The sequence below is a fragment of the Suncus etruscus genome, chromosome 6 (genome assembly GCF_024139225.1).
Source record: "Suncus etruscus isolate mSunEtr1 chromosome 6, mSunEtr1.pri.cur, whole genome shotgun sequence".
NCBI classification, from domain to species: domain Eukaryota; kingdom Metazoa; phylum Chordata; class Mammalia; order Eulipotyphla; family Soricidae; genus Suncus; species Suncus etruscus.
Window position 1 is genome coordinate 61434027 of NC_064853.1, and position 12881 is coordinate 61446907.

The window sequence follows — 12881 nt, forward strand, 5'->3', positions numbered from 1 at the left end:
ATTTTGATGTGATATGTCACATAAACTAATAAACTTAGAACTAGGCACTGCTATTTTAAAATTAAGAAATTTATCAGGAGGTGCAGGGAGAAAATTTTCCATTCCCTTCTGTCTTATAATTGGATTGTTTGAGCAAACAAATTAACACTAGGTAGAGTAACAATTGAATAACAATTGTACAGTGATAGAAAAATTCCATGGCTGTAAATTTTAGAGTAAGTATGAGAAGAGTTTTCTCTTTGCTAGGATTTTAGACTACATTGACACTGATCAGCTATCACTCCTGACAGTTGGACTTGTCTTGAAGAAATATGAGAATTACCATTATTATGGCATATTTCTATTAATCTATAATTGTTAGTCAGAAACGGTTTTAGAACCTGTGATAATTTGTTCTCATAGACCAAGTTCTGTGAAGTAGAAAGTTTTATATTGAGATTATGTGGTAAATTATAATTATTTTTAAAAACTAATTTTGAATTAACAATGTACAGTGGCCAATATGAATAAAATCTTCTTTTGGAGTGTTTTCTTGGCTTTTTCTGGAAGTAAAGCCTTAAGACCATTGGATGAAATAAATGCTGAATTTGCAGTGAATCTTTATCAAGCCATCAGTTTATCTCATAAAGACAATATTGTATTTTCCCCTCTTGGAACAATTTTGGCTCTTGGAATGATACAACTGGGAGCAAAAGGAAAAGCACAACAGCAGATAAGACAAACTTTAAAGTTTCAGGAAACCTCAAAAGGTAAGATTCTTATATGTAATTGTTTATACTGATAAAATCTTGGAAAATTTATTTTTAAGATATTAGATACAAATTTGATTTTCTAGAACTTTAATAAAATCTATGTGCCAGAGAGATATACAGCAGGTAAAGCATATGTGTTCTATGAGGCATAGTCTGAAGTAAGCCAAATGCCCCACTGGTGTAACGTAAAACACAATATATTAATAATAATAAACAAATGAAAAGCTATTATGGAAAGTATAATTATAATAAAATTATTGTCTATGAGGGGCCAGAGAGATAGCATGGAGGTACGACATTTGACTTGCATGCAGAAGGACAGTGGTTTGAATCCTGGCATCCCATATGGTCCCCGAGCCTACCAGGAGTAATTTCTGAGCATAGGGCCAGGAGAAACCCCTGAGCACCGGAGTGACCCAAAAACCAAAAAATAAAAAACGTAAATAATAATATTCACTTATAATTTAATTTATTGTAATGCTATTTAATTTATTAAGTCAGTATTTCCATTATATATAATTTTGAATAAATAAGTATGTTTTCCTTTTTATGAGTTTTAATATTGAGCATAGCCTTTATATGTGCATAACAATACTATCAATCTGATGTATATTTGTGTATTCCATATGCATTCTTTTAGTATAACTATGTTATGATCCTTTACACAAACAACATTTTAGAATATAATTTTAATTGCTATTTTATTTATATAATAGAATGCTTCCAATACTTTAATTCTATTTGTTTTCTGAACTTACTTTTGTAATTTTTTCAGGCATTTATTATTTTATTAGCCTTTTAAAATTGGTTTTCTAATTAAAATTTTCACATAAATGAAAAATAAATGCATTTATGTATGGCTATATTTTATATTTTTATTTTTTAATGATATCCAGCAGCTCTCAGGGTTTACTTCTGGCTCTGTGCTCAGAAATCTCTCCTGGAAGGCTTGGGGGACCATATGGGATGCTGGGGATTGAAATTGGGTCCGAACTGGTCGCAGCATGCACAGCAAATGCCCTACCTCTTTGCTATCACTCCATCACTAATGTATGGTTTTAAAGGAAATTTTTTTACAATAACATATATATGTAATTCATTGGAAATCTCTTATGTATCAGTGGTTGCAATTTTGAATTTTCCCTAAAGCCTGAAACTTTAATGCTACAAAGATGCTTATCTATTTCCTGGCCATACCATTCTATCAATTTTTTACAATGATTTTAATTTTAAACCCTTATATCACAATCAGATACTGTATATTAAACAGAAGAAGTGCCAGGGAAAAATTTTTTTAAGAATATAATCACTCTAATTTCAGTATGTTTGCCTTAATACAGTATTGGGAATTCTTTTCCTGATAAAATATATTAAATTGTATAGTTTTCATCTTTAAATATAGTCATTTTTATATAAAAATAAGTTGATAATAGTGAAGTTAATTACTAGTTTGTTGTGTGAATAATATAAACTGAATACAGTGTTTCCGATTTTGTCTCGATTCTTTGTATTATATTCAGAAAATCTCTTTACACAGTCCTGAAAACATTTAACTCACATGGTACTTTTTGATAAAAATAGAAATTTTATGAAAGCATGTAAAGTTTTCTTTGTTAAAAATTTGTGAAATTATAGTCTGAAGCTGAAATCAGTCAGATATACTTTATAAACAGTAACATCTTAATCTTAAATTGAGTGAAACTACTAACTGAAATATCGAACAAAATAAATATATATGTAAAATCACACAAGTATGTATATGTGATATATTTCATAATTATTACTTGAGGTACATAGAAATTTTAAAATAAATTAGCATACTGAGGAAAAGAAATGTGAGATTCAGAATACATTCCAAAAATTATTCAGTAAGGATAATAAATAATTAGACCAATAAAAATGAAAGGGGAAAATAAGACAGTTAAATAAACAGAGAGAGTAGGAAGAATGAAAAACTTTAGAAATAGAATTGTGTCTTAGATATTTGCCTTTTATGCAGTATACACAGATTCCATCCACAGCAGCACATATAATTTCCCTGACCTGTGAGGAAGAAATTCTGTGTTAATAAGCCTTGAGCACATTTAGGTGTGACCTCTATAACCCCACCCAATAATAAACAAAACTAACAATGTTTTAAAAGAAAATAGAAAATTAAGGAGGAAAACAGGCTTCATTCAAGAAGATGAAGATTAGTGCTGGTGTCTGGAGAAAGAAAAACAAATCAAACTCTATATAGAGTATGAGAGATGAAGTGGTGATGGATGGCAAACCTAAATAATATCCCTTAAACTAAGGAAATTTCAGTACTCATAATCCCATATGTAGTTGAAGTTTTATATTTTATTGATCATATGTTTTTTCACACTGATATTTTCTTTAATATACACTTTCATAAACTATTGTTTACATTGATTACTGAAATATATTCCATTTCCTTAAATTTTTTACTAAATATCTCAATGATTAATTTCAATTTGGCTCTTCCTTCATTTTCTTCATTTTCCTACTGATTATCTAAAAGCATTATATATTGAATTTTTCTTTAATTTGTTTTTCTTGCTACTAACATAATCTAGAGACCGCTGTGTGATTCCTGAAATCCTCCTACAAAAGAATTAGTATTTTTTTCCTCTTATTGTCAAAATATCTGCTAAAAATTGATCTCAACAATTCAATAGATTTGTAGAATCTAACCATATTATATTTTGGTTTGCATAAAATAATCATAGTTAATTTCCAAACACCAAGATGAATGTTTTTTTTTATTTTTATTACAAGACAATTTTGGTTAATATATTGGAGAACAAATAATAAATTGACTTCGTATCTCTGCTATCATAAAACCCTAGATTTCAGATTACTGTAGAGAGATAAAATAGGTATAAAGGTACTTGTTTTGCAAAGGATGGGCACAGTGGTATGTCATGTAAATTTATTTGTGATGTTGAACTATCTTTAAAATCTGAAAATTGGTTTCAAATTATTCCAGAAATTTAGTTCATCTAATTTTTTACCCTGGTATCATGATTTGTCTCCTAGCCTTGTCAAGAGTGATATCTGGGATAGAGACAGGAGTAAGGTCTTTAGTACTGCTGGGTGTATCCTGCCCTTTAAAAAAAAACTGAAGTTGGAAAGATAACTTATCTGAAACATTTGGAAAAATAAAATATACTCTTATAGAAATAGCTTTGAATCTTTTATGTCAAACTCACAATTATTAAAAGTATTTTTTTTTTTTTTTTGGTTTTTGGGCCGCACCGTGTGACACTCAGGGCTTACTCCTGGCTATGCGCTCAGAAATCGCTCCTGGCTTGGGGACCAAATGGGTCACTGGCGGATCGAATTGCAGTCCCTCCTAGGTTGGCACGTGCAAGGCAAATGCCCTACCGCTGTGCCACCGCTCAGGCCCCTAAAAGTATTTTAAACAATATTTAAGCTCTTAATATTAGAAGTAAGAGTATATCATATTTTAAAATATTTGCTAGAAATTTGCTACCAACCTCAAACAAGAGTCACATTTTGATGTTTATCTTTAAGATGTTTCTATTTATCATTTTAGTAGTAGTTTTTTTCTGATAAAAGCTAAGTTTTATATATAAATTAAATCAAATATTTAAGGTTTATATCTACATATATGTCTCAAAATCTATACTACTTTGTGACAATTATTTATCAAATATTTGAGATTTGTGGTAAATACTGTTTAATATACAGTATCTGATTGTGTTATAAGGGTTTAAAATTAAAATCATTGTAAAAAATTGATAGAATGGTATGGCCAGGAAATAGATAAGCATCTTTGTAGCATTAGTTTCAGGCTTTAGGGAAAATTCAAAATCGCAAATTTATCAAATTGATATATTTTATAACATAAACTTTATGCAAATGACATAAATCTATTTGTTAAGATAAATATTAGGAGCTATTTTCTTCTTTCTTTTATTTTCCCATGCTTCCTTTAAAATATTCAAAAATTGTAGTCTTAAAAACTTGGCTTCAAATCTTAACATTTTATTTTTTTTATTAAATTAAATTTAACTTTAATTTCATCAAAACTATTCTGATTTACAAAGTCTTTCATAATTGGATTTTAGACATACAATGAGCCAGGGCCAATCCCACCCAGTGTCTACTTCCTTCCACATATATTTTCAGAGTACATCCTATACCACCACCCTTTACTCCCTGGTCTGCCAGTATAACAGGCCCATATTTAGTTTAGATTGTTATATGTTGGGTCTTTTTATTCTATTGTTGGTGACTTTAGCTTGGATATTTACTTCTATTCTTTTCTATCTCCACCAAAGAATGCACCTGAGACAACTTGGCCTCTGGCCATCCAATCCTTTCTCTTTTTATTTCCCACTTTTTAATTTTATAGAAAATGCAGAAATATGAGGTAAGACAAAGTAATTTATTTCCGAGGATTCTATTTAAAAGGCAGGCATCCCTATCTAAAAGATAAAAAAGGGGGTGGCAGGTTTTTGCATAGGCACAGCAAAAGTTGGAAAAATAGAAAGGAAAAACCTTTGGTCTACATGAAGCTTCCTGCCATAAGACCAACTATAGGTTCTAGGAATACAAAGTTATCAAAACCCAAAGTCTTTCTTCATGGTTCCAGAAAAAGTTATCCTCAATTATGGTCGTCGGAGTCAGACTTAAGTAATTAGAGATCTTGGTTTGCACAGATCCTATGTCAAACGAAGTCAGGGTGTCACAAAACATATACTGGTTTAACCTCACCGTTAGGTGGTAAGCAGGGAAATCTGCCATGAAAGTAAGTTGTTCCTGGTTCCAAGTCGTTAGGGTGTCATATGAACCCACCCTGGAGCCAGTAGGTTTCATGGCATCATTAGGGCCTTCCCTGGTAGAAATCTGATTTCTGGTGCTGGTGCAGAACACTGTGCTGGTTCCACAGATGGGACTCAAGGTTCTGGGGTTAGCAGTCAATGTCTGATTGATTAAAGTATAAGTCAAGTCACTTTGACAAAAGTTCAAGGTGAAGTTCAAGAACCTTTGCAATAAAAAAAAAATAAAATAAAAGGAGTTCTTAGGTCCAGAGTGGTGGCATAAGTGATAGGGCCTTGTGTGCGCTAACCTAGGATGGATTCTGGTTCGATTCCCCAGTATCCCATATGTTCCCCCAACCAAGAGCGATTTCTGAGTGCATAGCCAGGAATAAACTCTGAGCATCACTGGGCGTGGACCAAAACAAAACAAAACCAAATTAGGAGTTCTTATTTCATTTAGACATAATTTATTTTTTAAATAATTTTAAAAACTGAATCACCATGAGTTACACAGCTATAAAGTTGTTCAGGACTGAGTTTTAGTTACACACAATGTCCAACACCCATTCCTTCACCAGTGTGCATTTCCCACCATCAATATCCTAAATTTTCTTTGTGCCCCTTTTGCGGCTCTTACACCTTCCTGCCTCTATGGTGGACATTTTTAGTCTCTCTCACACTCTTCTATTTTTTTCTTTAGATGCTGTGGATGCAATATTAATGTTGAAGTAGTAACTTGCATATTGTTTTACCTATTTTCAGTGTCCATTTTCTGTTCATAGCAATTATTTTCAATAATCATTGTCAAAGTGGTCCCTTCATTGCACAAATTGCACTCCAGCTTTTTGTGGCATATGAAAAATGCTTCAAATATTAGTCACCAGGTAAATGAAAATCAAAATAACAATGATATGTTATGACATAATGATGACTGTCACACATGAAACAAGACAAGGACAATCAGTGCTGGAGCAGATGTGATTAGAAGAGGACTCTCATCACTGCTTGTGGGAATGTCCCCGGGATAAATCTTTTTGGAAAACAATACTGACATTTCTCAAAAAATTAGAAATTGAGCTCCCATATGACCCAGCAATATGACTCTTGGGATATACCCTAGGAGCCCAAAAAAACCACACAGCACAAAAGGTATCTCTACTCCTTTATAGGATATTAAAAATATAGTATGTTAATATTACACAAAAACCACTTTAATTCTGACCTTAATATTCCTTTTTTAAAAGATACAATATTTTGAATTGAGTGTATTTGTATTATGATATACTTGTTATTGTGTATGTATCGTTGAAATTTAATATGAGTTTTTTTCCTGTTTTGCCCTTATCTCCTGTTATGTACTTTCCCCGACTTCACCTTCCCTTCAGTTGATTATTTAATCCAAATATTAAAATCATGCAATTTTATTTTTCTCTATCTTGCTAATTTCACTTAGTATAATACTATCAGATTTATTCAATGTTATTGCCAATGTCAGCATTTCTTCTCTCTTTATAGCTTAATAAAAGAACATGTGTAACTATATCATTTTTTTTATCTGTTCATTCATTAATGAGCACTCACACTGTTTTAGTTCTTGAGTTTTATCATGTCACTATATATATATTATGTATAGATATGTATGGGATTATACATACACATGCCTTCAAATTAGACTTTATGTAATTTGTGATAAGTGGCCAGACATGGGATAACTGGCTAATATTGAATTGCTATTTTTATTTTTATAAAATACTTCACGTTGCTTTCATAATTGTCACCTTCATTCACATGCCACCATCAGTTTATAAGGCTCCCTTTCTCTACATCTCCAACACTTGTTTCTTATCTTTTGGTGGCTAGTCAGTCACTTTTATCAAACTTTTTATGTATACATTGGAATAATTAGATGCGTTTTATCATTTTATGTTGAGGTGATATGCCATGCTTATTGATTTTTATTTTTATTTATTTTGTTTACTTTTTTGGGTTTTTTTTGAGGGGGGGTCACACCTGGCAGCACTCAGTGGCTACTCCTGGCTCTATGCTCAGAAATTGCTCCTGGCAGACTCGATGACCATATGGGATGCCGGGATTTGAACCACCATTCTCCTGCATGTAAGGCAAACACCTTACCTCTCTGCTATCTCTCCGGCCCCAAATTTATTTTTAACTTTTAAAAATTTATGCCAAATTATTCTAGTAATTTACCTCATTAATTTATTACATTCTCTTTTTAGTAAAGTTTTTTTCTTCATTGATGAATATTGTAAGCTTCCTTCCAAGTTATTGAAAACATTAGGCTGATTACAAAAGCAAAACTGACTAAACCTAACTAAGTTTCATATATGGAGAACCATGGAATTTAAAATAAAATTCAATGTTACTTTCATAGATTTCTCTAGGGTTATGTAAGTTGTATATAATTTACCTAAGAATGCCCAAACAGGAGGGAAATATAGATTAAAACCAACAGATTAAAATCCTCTATTAAAGCATCAAAAATAGCCAGTGAGGCCTGGAGTTATAAAACAAAGGGCAGGGTATTTTATTTGAACATGGTTAACCTGTGTTTGATCCCCAGAATCCCTTATAATCTCCCAATCCTGCCAGAAGAGATTTCTGAGCACAGAGCCAGGCAAAACTCCTGAGCACACTGCCAGGTGTGGCCCAAAAGCCAAATAAACAACAACAAAAAATTGCCAATGAGCATAATACCAATGAAACATCAAAATGACAATATCTTTGATACATGTTCACACATACATACACACAAATACATGCATTCATCTTTTTGTTCATAATATTATGAAGTTGGGGCTTTTAAGTAGTACTTTTATAAATCTCTTAATTCAATAAAACATCATAATAATGAATGATTATATTCTATTTAATATAAATGAATCCATATAAACAAGTTAAATTTAGATAATACACTGTAACTTTTAAACTAAAGGTAGAACAAAGCATTTGAAAAGCTTTGATTTAAAATATAGCTTCCAGACATAATGATTGATTTCATCATTAAGTCAAAAATCAGTGAGAAAATGTTGGTAGTGAACAGTGTACTGAATAAAATTCAGAGCTAAATTATCTCAAAGAACACATCCATTTCTGACAAAACTGCATGCAGAATGATCAAAATTAAGTAAATAATAGACAGCATTGATCTTTAGCTGGTGCCGAGAGATTCATTTGGTTAGTGAGTATAGTAAGAGTTGTTAAATAATTTTATAGTAAAGAATAAGATCAAAAAGATATTCAGGTTTGTGATTCAAAGAAATTGATGACTTTCATTCTTTCACATCTCCAGAGATGATTAAAGGAGTCTCCTTATAAATTTCAAAACTTAGACAGGTGCAGTTGTTGATCAGAGATTCTGTAAGCAAGAAAAACCCAATATTGAAAAGGGTTGTTCATCACTGTCATACCTTCATCAAGACTCATTAACATTGTCCTTTAATAAATATCACGTTAGGCAAAAGATGAAATTCTAAACGTAAATTCCAACAACTAAGCATGAGCTAAATTTAAGTACAAAAAGCCAAATATCCTTAAAGACTATGAGGAGGAGGTTTCTTTTAGCCTGTTTAAAGCATATTCTCTTCTTTGGCAAATTTCACATTTACACATACATTCTTTTTTTCTATACAAAAGGTAATTTTCTCACACAACGATTATTTTATGGAACATACATATTTAAAATATTTATACTAACTGATATATGATTGTTAGCTATTTCTGGGGGAATTCAAAATGATAATATGAATCAGAGAGCTTAAAAGCAAAACTGAAAGTGTGTTGTTTTTATGTTTCTCAGTATGTCAGTGTACATTATAATTATTTTTAGGAGAAGAATTTTCTGTGCTGAAGTCATTTTTCTCTGCCATCTCTGAGAAAAAGCAAGAATTTACATTTAATCTTGCCAATGCCCTCTACATTCAAGAAGGATTCACTGTGAAAGAACAGTATCTCCATGGCAACAAAGAGTTTTTTCAGAGTGCCATAAAGCTGGTGGATTTTCAGGATACAAAGGCCTGTGCAGAGACAATAAGTAACTGGGTAGAAAAAACAACAGATGGTAAAGTTTCCTATTTTCATAAAATAATTATTTTCCATTTATTTATGTTTTTAATATACTAGTGTAAATAATGACTGAATACTTTCTTATTCAAATTGGTTCAGGCATATAATATCTTCTATTGTCTCCATTATTTAGATTAAAACTAAATTGTAACACCAATGTAAATTGTAAGCTATTTTCAGATTTATACACAATATTGTTTTTTTTTCCTTTTACAAGGACAATTCTTTCTAGATATTTTTTCTTTTTTTTCCTTTTGGTTTTGAGACAACAGGCAGTGCTCAGGACTTACTCCTGGCTCTGTGCTCAAGGATCACTCCTGGTGGACTGGGAATCTTGGACATGTGTAAGCAAGTACCTTATCCACTTTACCATTTCTTTTTTTGTTTGTTTGTTTTTTGTTTTGGGGTCACATCTGGCAGTGCTCAGGGGTTATTCCTGGCTCTATGCTCAGAAATCACTCCTGGCAGCCTTGGGGGACCATATCTGATGCTGGAATTCGAACCACAGTCCTTCTGCATGCAAGGCAAATGCCTTACATCCAGGCTATCTCTCCAGCCCCCAACTTTACCATTTCTTAAAGAAAAAAATTTAATTATAATTTTTGCTAAAGCATAGAGTTTATTTTATGCATGATCATAAAGATAATATCTTTGAGAAGTAAAATTTAGATATGTTAATGGTAATATATACTGTAAATAATGACTTAAATAATATTTAGATATGTTAATGGTAATATATACTGTAAATAATGACTCTTAGCTGGATCTACTGATATTTAATAATAAATGTGTATCAGAGAAATAGTACAGTGGAAGAAAAAGTGCCTTATCCAGAGTTGACCTATGTTTGATCTTGAAGTGCATATGGTCTTTGAGCACAGCTATGATCCTTAGCCTAAAGAACTAAGCCCCAAACAAAAAGTAGGTGTGAATCCCCCAAAACAAAACAAACAAACAAACAAATAAATGATGATACCAAAAAACATTTTAGGATATGGGGCCAGAGCGATAGCACAGTGGTAGGGCATTTTTTCTTGCATGCGGCTCACCCAGGACAGACTTCAGTTCGATCCCTGGAGTCCCATATCATCCCCCAAGCCAGGAGCAATTTCTGAGCACATAGCCAGGAGTAACCCTAAGCGTCATCAGGTCTGATCCCAAAATAAAACAAACAACCTAAAAACATTTTAGTATCATTGAAGGGTTTAATAATAAACTTTTTTTTTAATTTTCTAGTTAACAGTATTTTATTTCTGTGCTTATTCACTGTTATAAATAGTTTTATAAAAAACAGTTTAAATATGAGATGGATGACATAAATAGTAGTTAAAGAAAGATACATGTCAATATTATTTGAAATGAGAATAATTCTAGATAACAGAGTTATAAGACATGGTCACACACTCTTGCTTATGTGCCATAACCCTAAAAAATTTATTGGAAGAGGAATTTTCCTGCAATAGGAAAGTCCTTTCTTTGTTGTTTTTTTTTGCCAATTGTCAGTAGTATAATTAGCCATTGAATAGCAACTTGAGTGTAGCAATAAATTATTGCTTATGGAAATCCTAAAAGAAAATTTTAAATTTCAAATTATATGTATAAGGCATATTAAATTATTTTCTGTCTGCAAAACAATTTATATCAATATTTAAGTAGATTTAATTATTTTGTCGACATTTTCTTCAAACAATGCCATATCATCTCTTTCCTAGGAAATCCTATTTGAACTATATCTTAGGAAAATACTTAATTATATTTCTGCTTATTCTCAAAATTATCTTGTTATCATTTTTATAATAAAAACTACTTTAAACTAATCTATAATTTTCTCTGTAATTCCATTTATAGCTGTTACACTAAATCATAATGACTTATTTTTCGTGCCTTTTTTGCATATTCTTAACAGGAAAAATTAAAGATATGTTTACAGGAGAAGAATTTGGTCCTCTTACTCGGCTTGTCCTGGTGAATGCTATTTATTTCAAGGGGGATTGGGAGCAGAAATTCAAAAAAGAGAGTACGCAACTAATGGATTTTACCAAGAAAGATGGTACAACTATAAACATTCCAATGATGAAGGCTCTTCTGAAAACAAAATACGGTATTATGAGAAACAACCCAAAGCATAGTTTTGGAAAGTGCTAACAATATTTCACATTTTAATTATTTCTGTTTCAGGTTACTTTTCTGAATCATCCATGAGCTACCAGGTTTTAGAATTGCCATATAAAGGTAATGAGTTTAGTTTAATCATAATACTTCCTGCTGAAGATGTGGCCATAGAAGAAATGGAAAAATTAATTACTGCTCCTCAAATCTGGAAATGGTTCTCTGAGATGGAAGAAGAAGAAGTAGAAATAAGTCTCCCTAGGTTGGAATTTTATTTTATTGTTTGATTTTTATGCTTTTAGTTAAAATGGAATTTGAATTACCAAGTGAATGATAACAGAAGCATGAAAAAGCTATTGGTAAAATGAAAATAAAAGTGAATAAGATAACATTCACTTTATGGGTATAAAGGCAGGTTAGACTCTGCTAACATTGTGTTCTCAAAATGCATTAAAATGTAAGTTTTAACATTACAATGTTAAAATTAAAAGAAAATCTTTTTTTTTATTAAATAGAGTTAGCGTTCTGTAATTTTTCTTTACCAGTATATTCTATGGAAAGATATAAAAGGTATATTAAATCAACTTGGACATAGTATCTTGTTAAAAGTGATTTAACAGATATTGGATTATAAATAAAATCCTCTGATCAATTTTATGTGTTAGTACAAAATGGAATTCAGAAAGGCATATTTTAGGAAGCAATAAATATGAATGCTAATGCTAATATCTTTCATTTTAAAGTTTTATTTCTTTGTTTGTGGCCACACTTGGCATTGTTCTGAGCTTACTCTTGATCTTGTTGTGTTCAAGGATTACTCCTGGCTCTGCACTCATTGGTGTGCCAGAAATTGAACAAAAATCAATTGTGTGCATGGCAAATTACCTACACTTTTATGCAATATTTTTGGTCCAAACACTGATCTTTCAACATTAAAAAACAGGAGAAGTTGTGACAACATAAGTCCATTCACACACTAACTAAGCTTTATGAAGAGACAGAATATACTCCGTTCTTATAATTTTTAAATACAACTTCATTCATTGGAGTTTAGTTACTCATTTCAATCATATCCTCACCATATCTTTCATTTTCAATGTTTCTGTCATCTTTGCAATAGAAATGTCTTAAATATCTATCTGTC

At 31.4% G+C, this 12881-nt stretch overlaps 1 protein-coding gene across 1 annotated transcript in view; it reads left to right on the forward strand.

Annotated features, from left to right (window-relative positions):
• Positions 1-502: 502 nt before the first annotated feature.
• SERPINI2 (serpin family I member 2) overlaps positions 503-12881 on the forward strand; it is a 37543-nt gene continuing 25164 nt past the window's right edge. The window contains exons 1-4 of the mRNA XM_049774467.1: positions 503-749; positions 9393-9623; positions 11535-11729; positions 11807-11999. Of these exons, the coding sequence (XP_049630424.1) occupies positions 503-749; positions 9393-9623; positions 11535-11729; positions 11807-11999 (866 nt within the window). The remainder of the gene's footprint in view (positions 750-9392; positions 9624-11534; positions 11730-11806; positions 12000-12881) is intronic.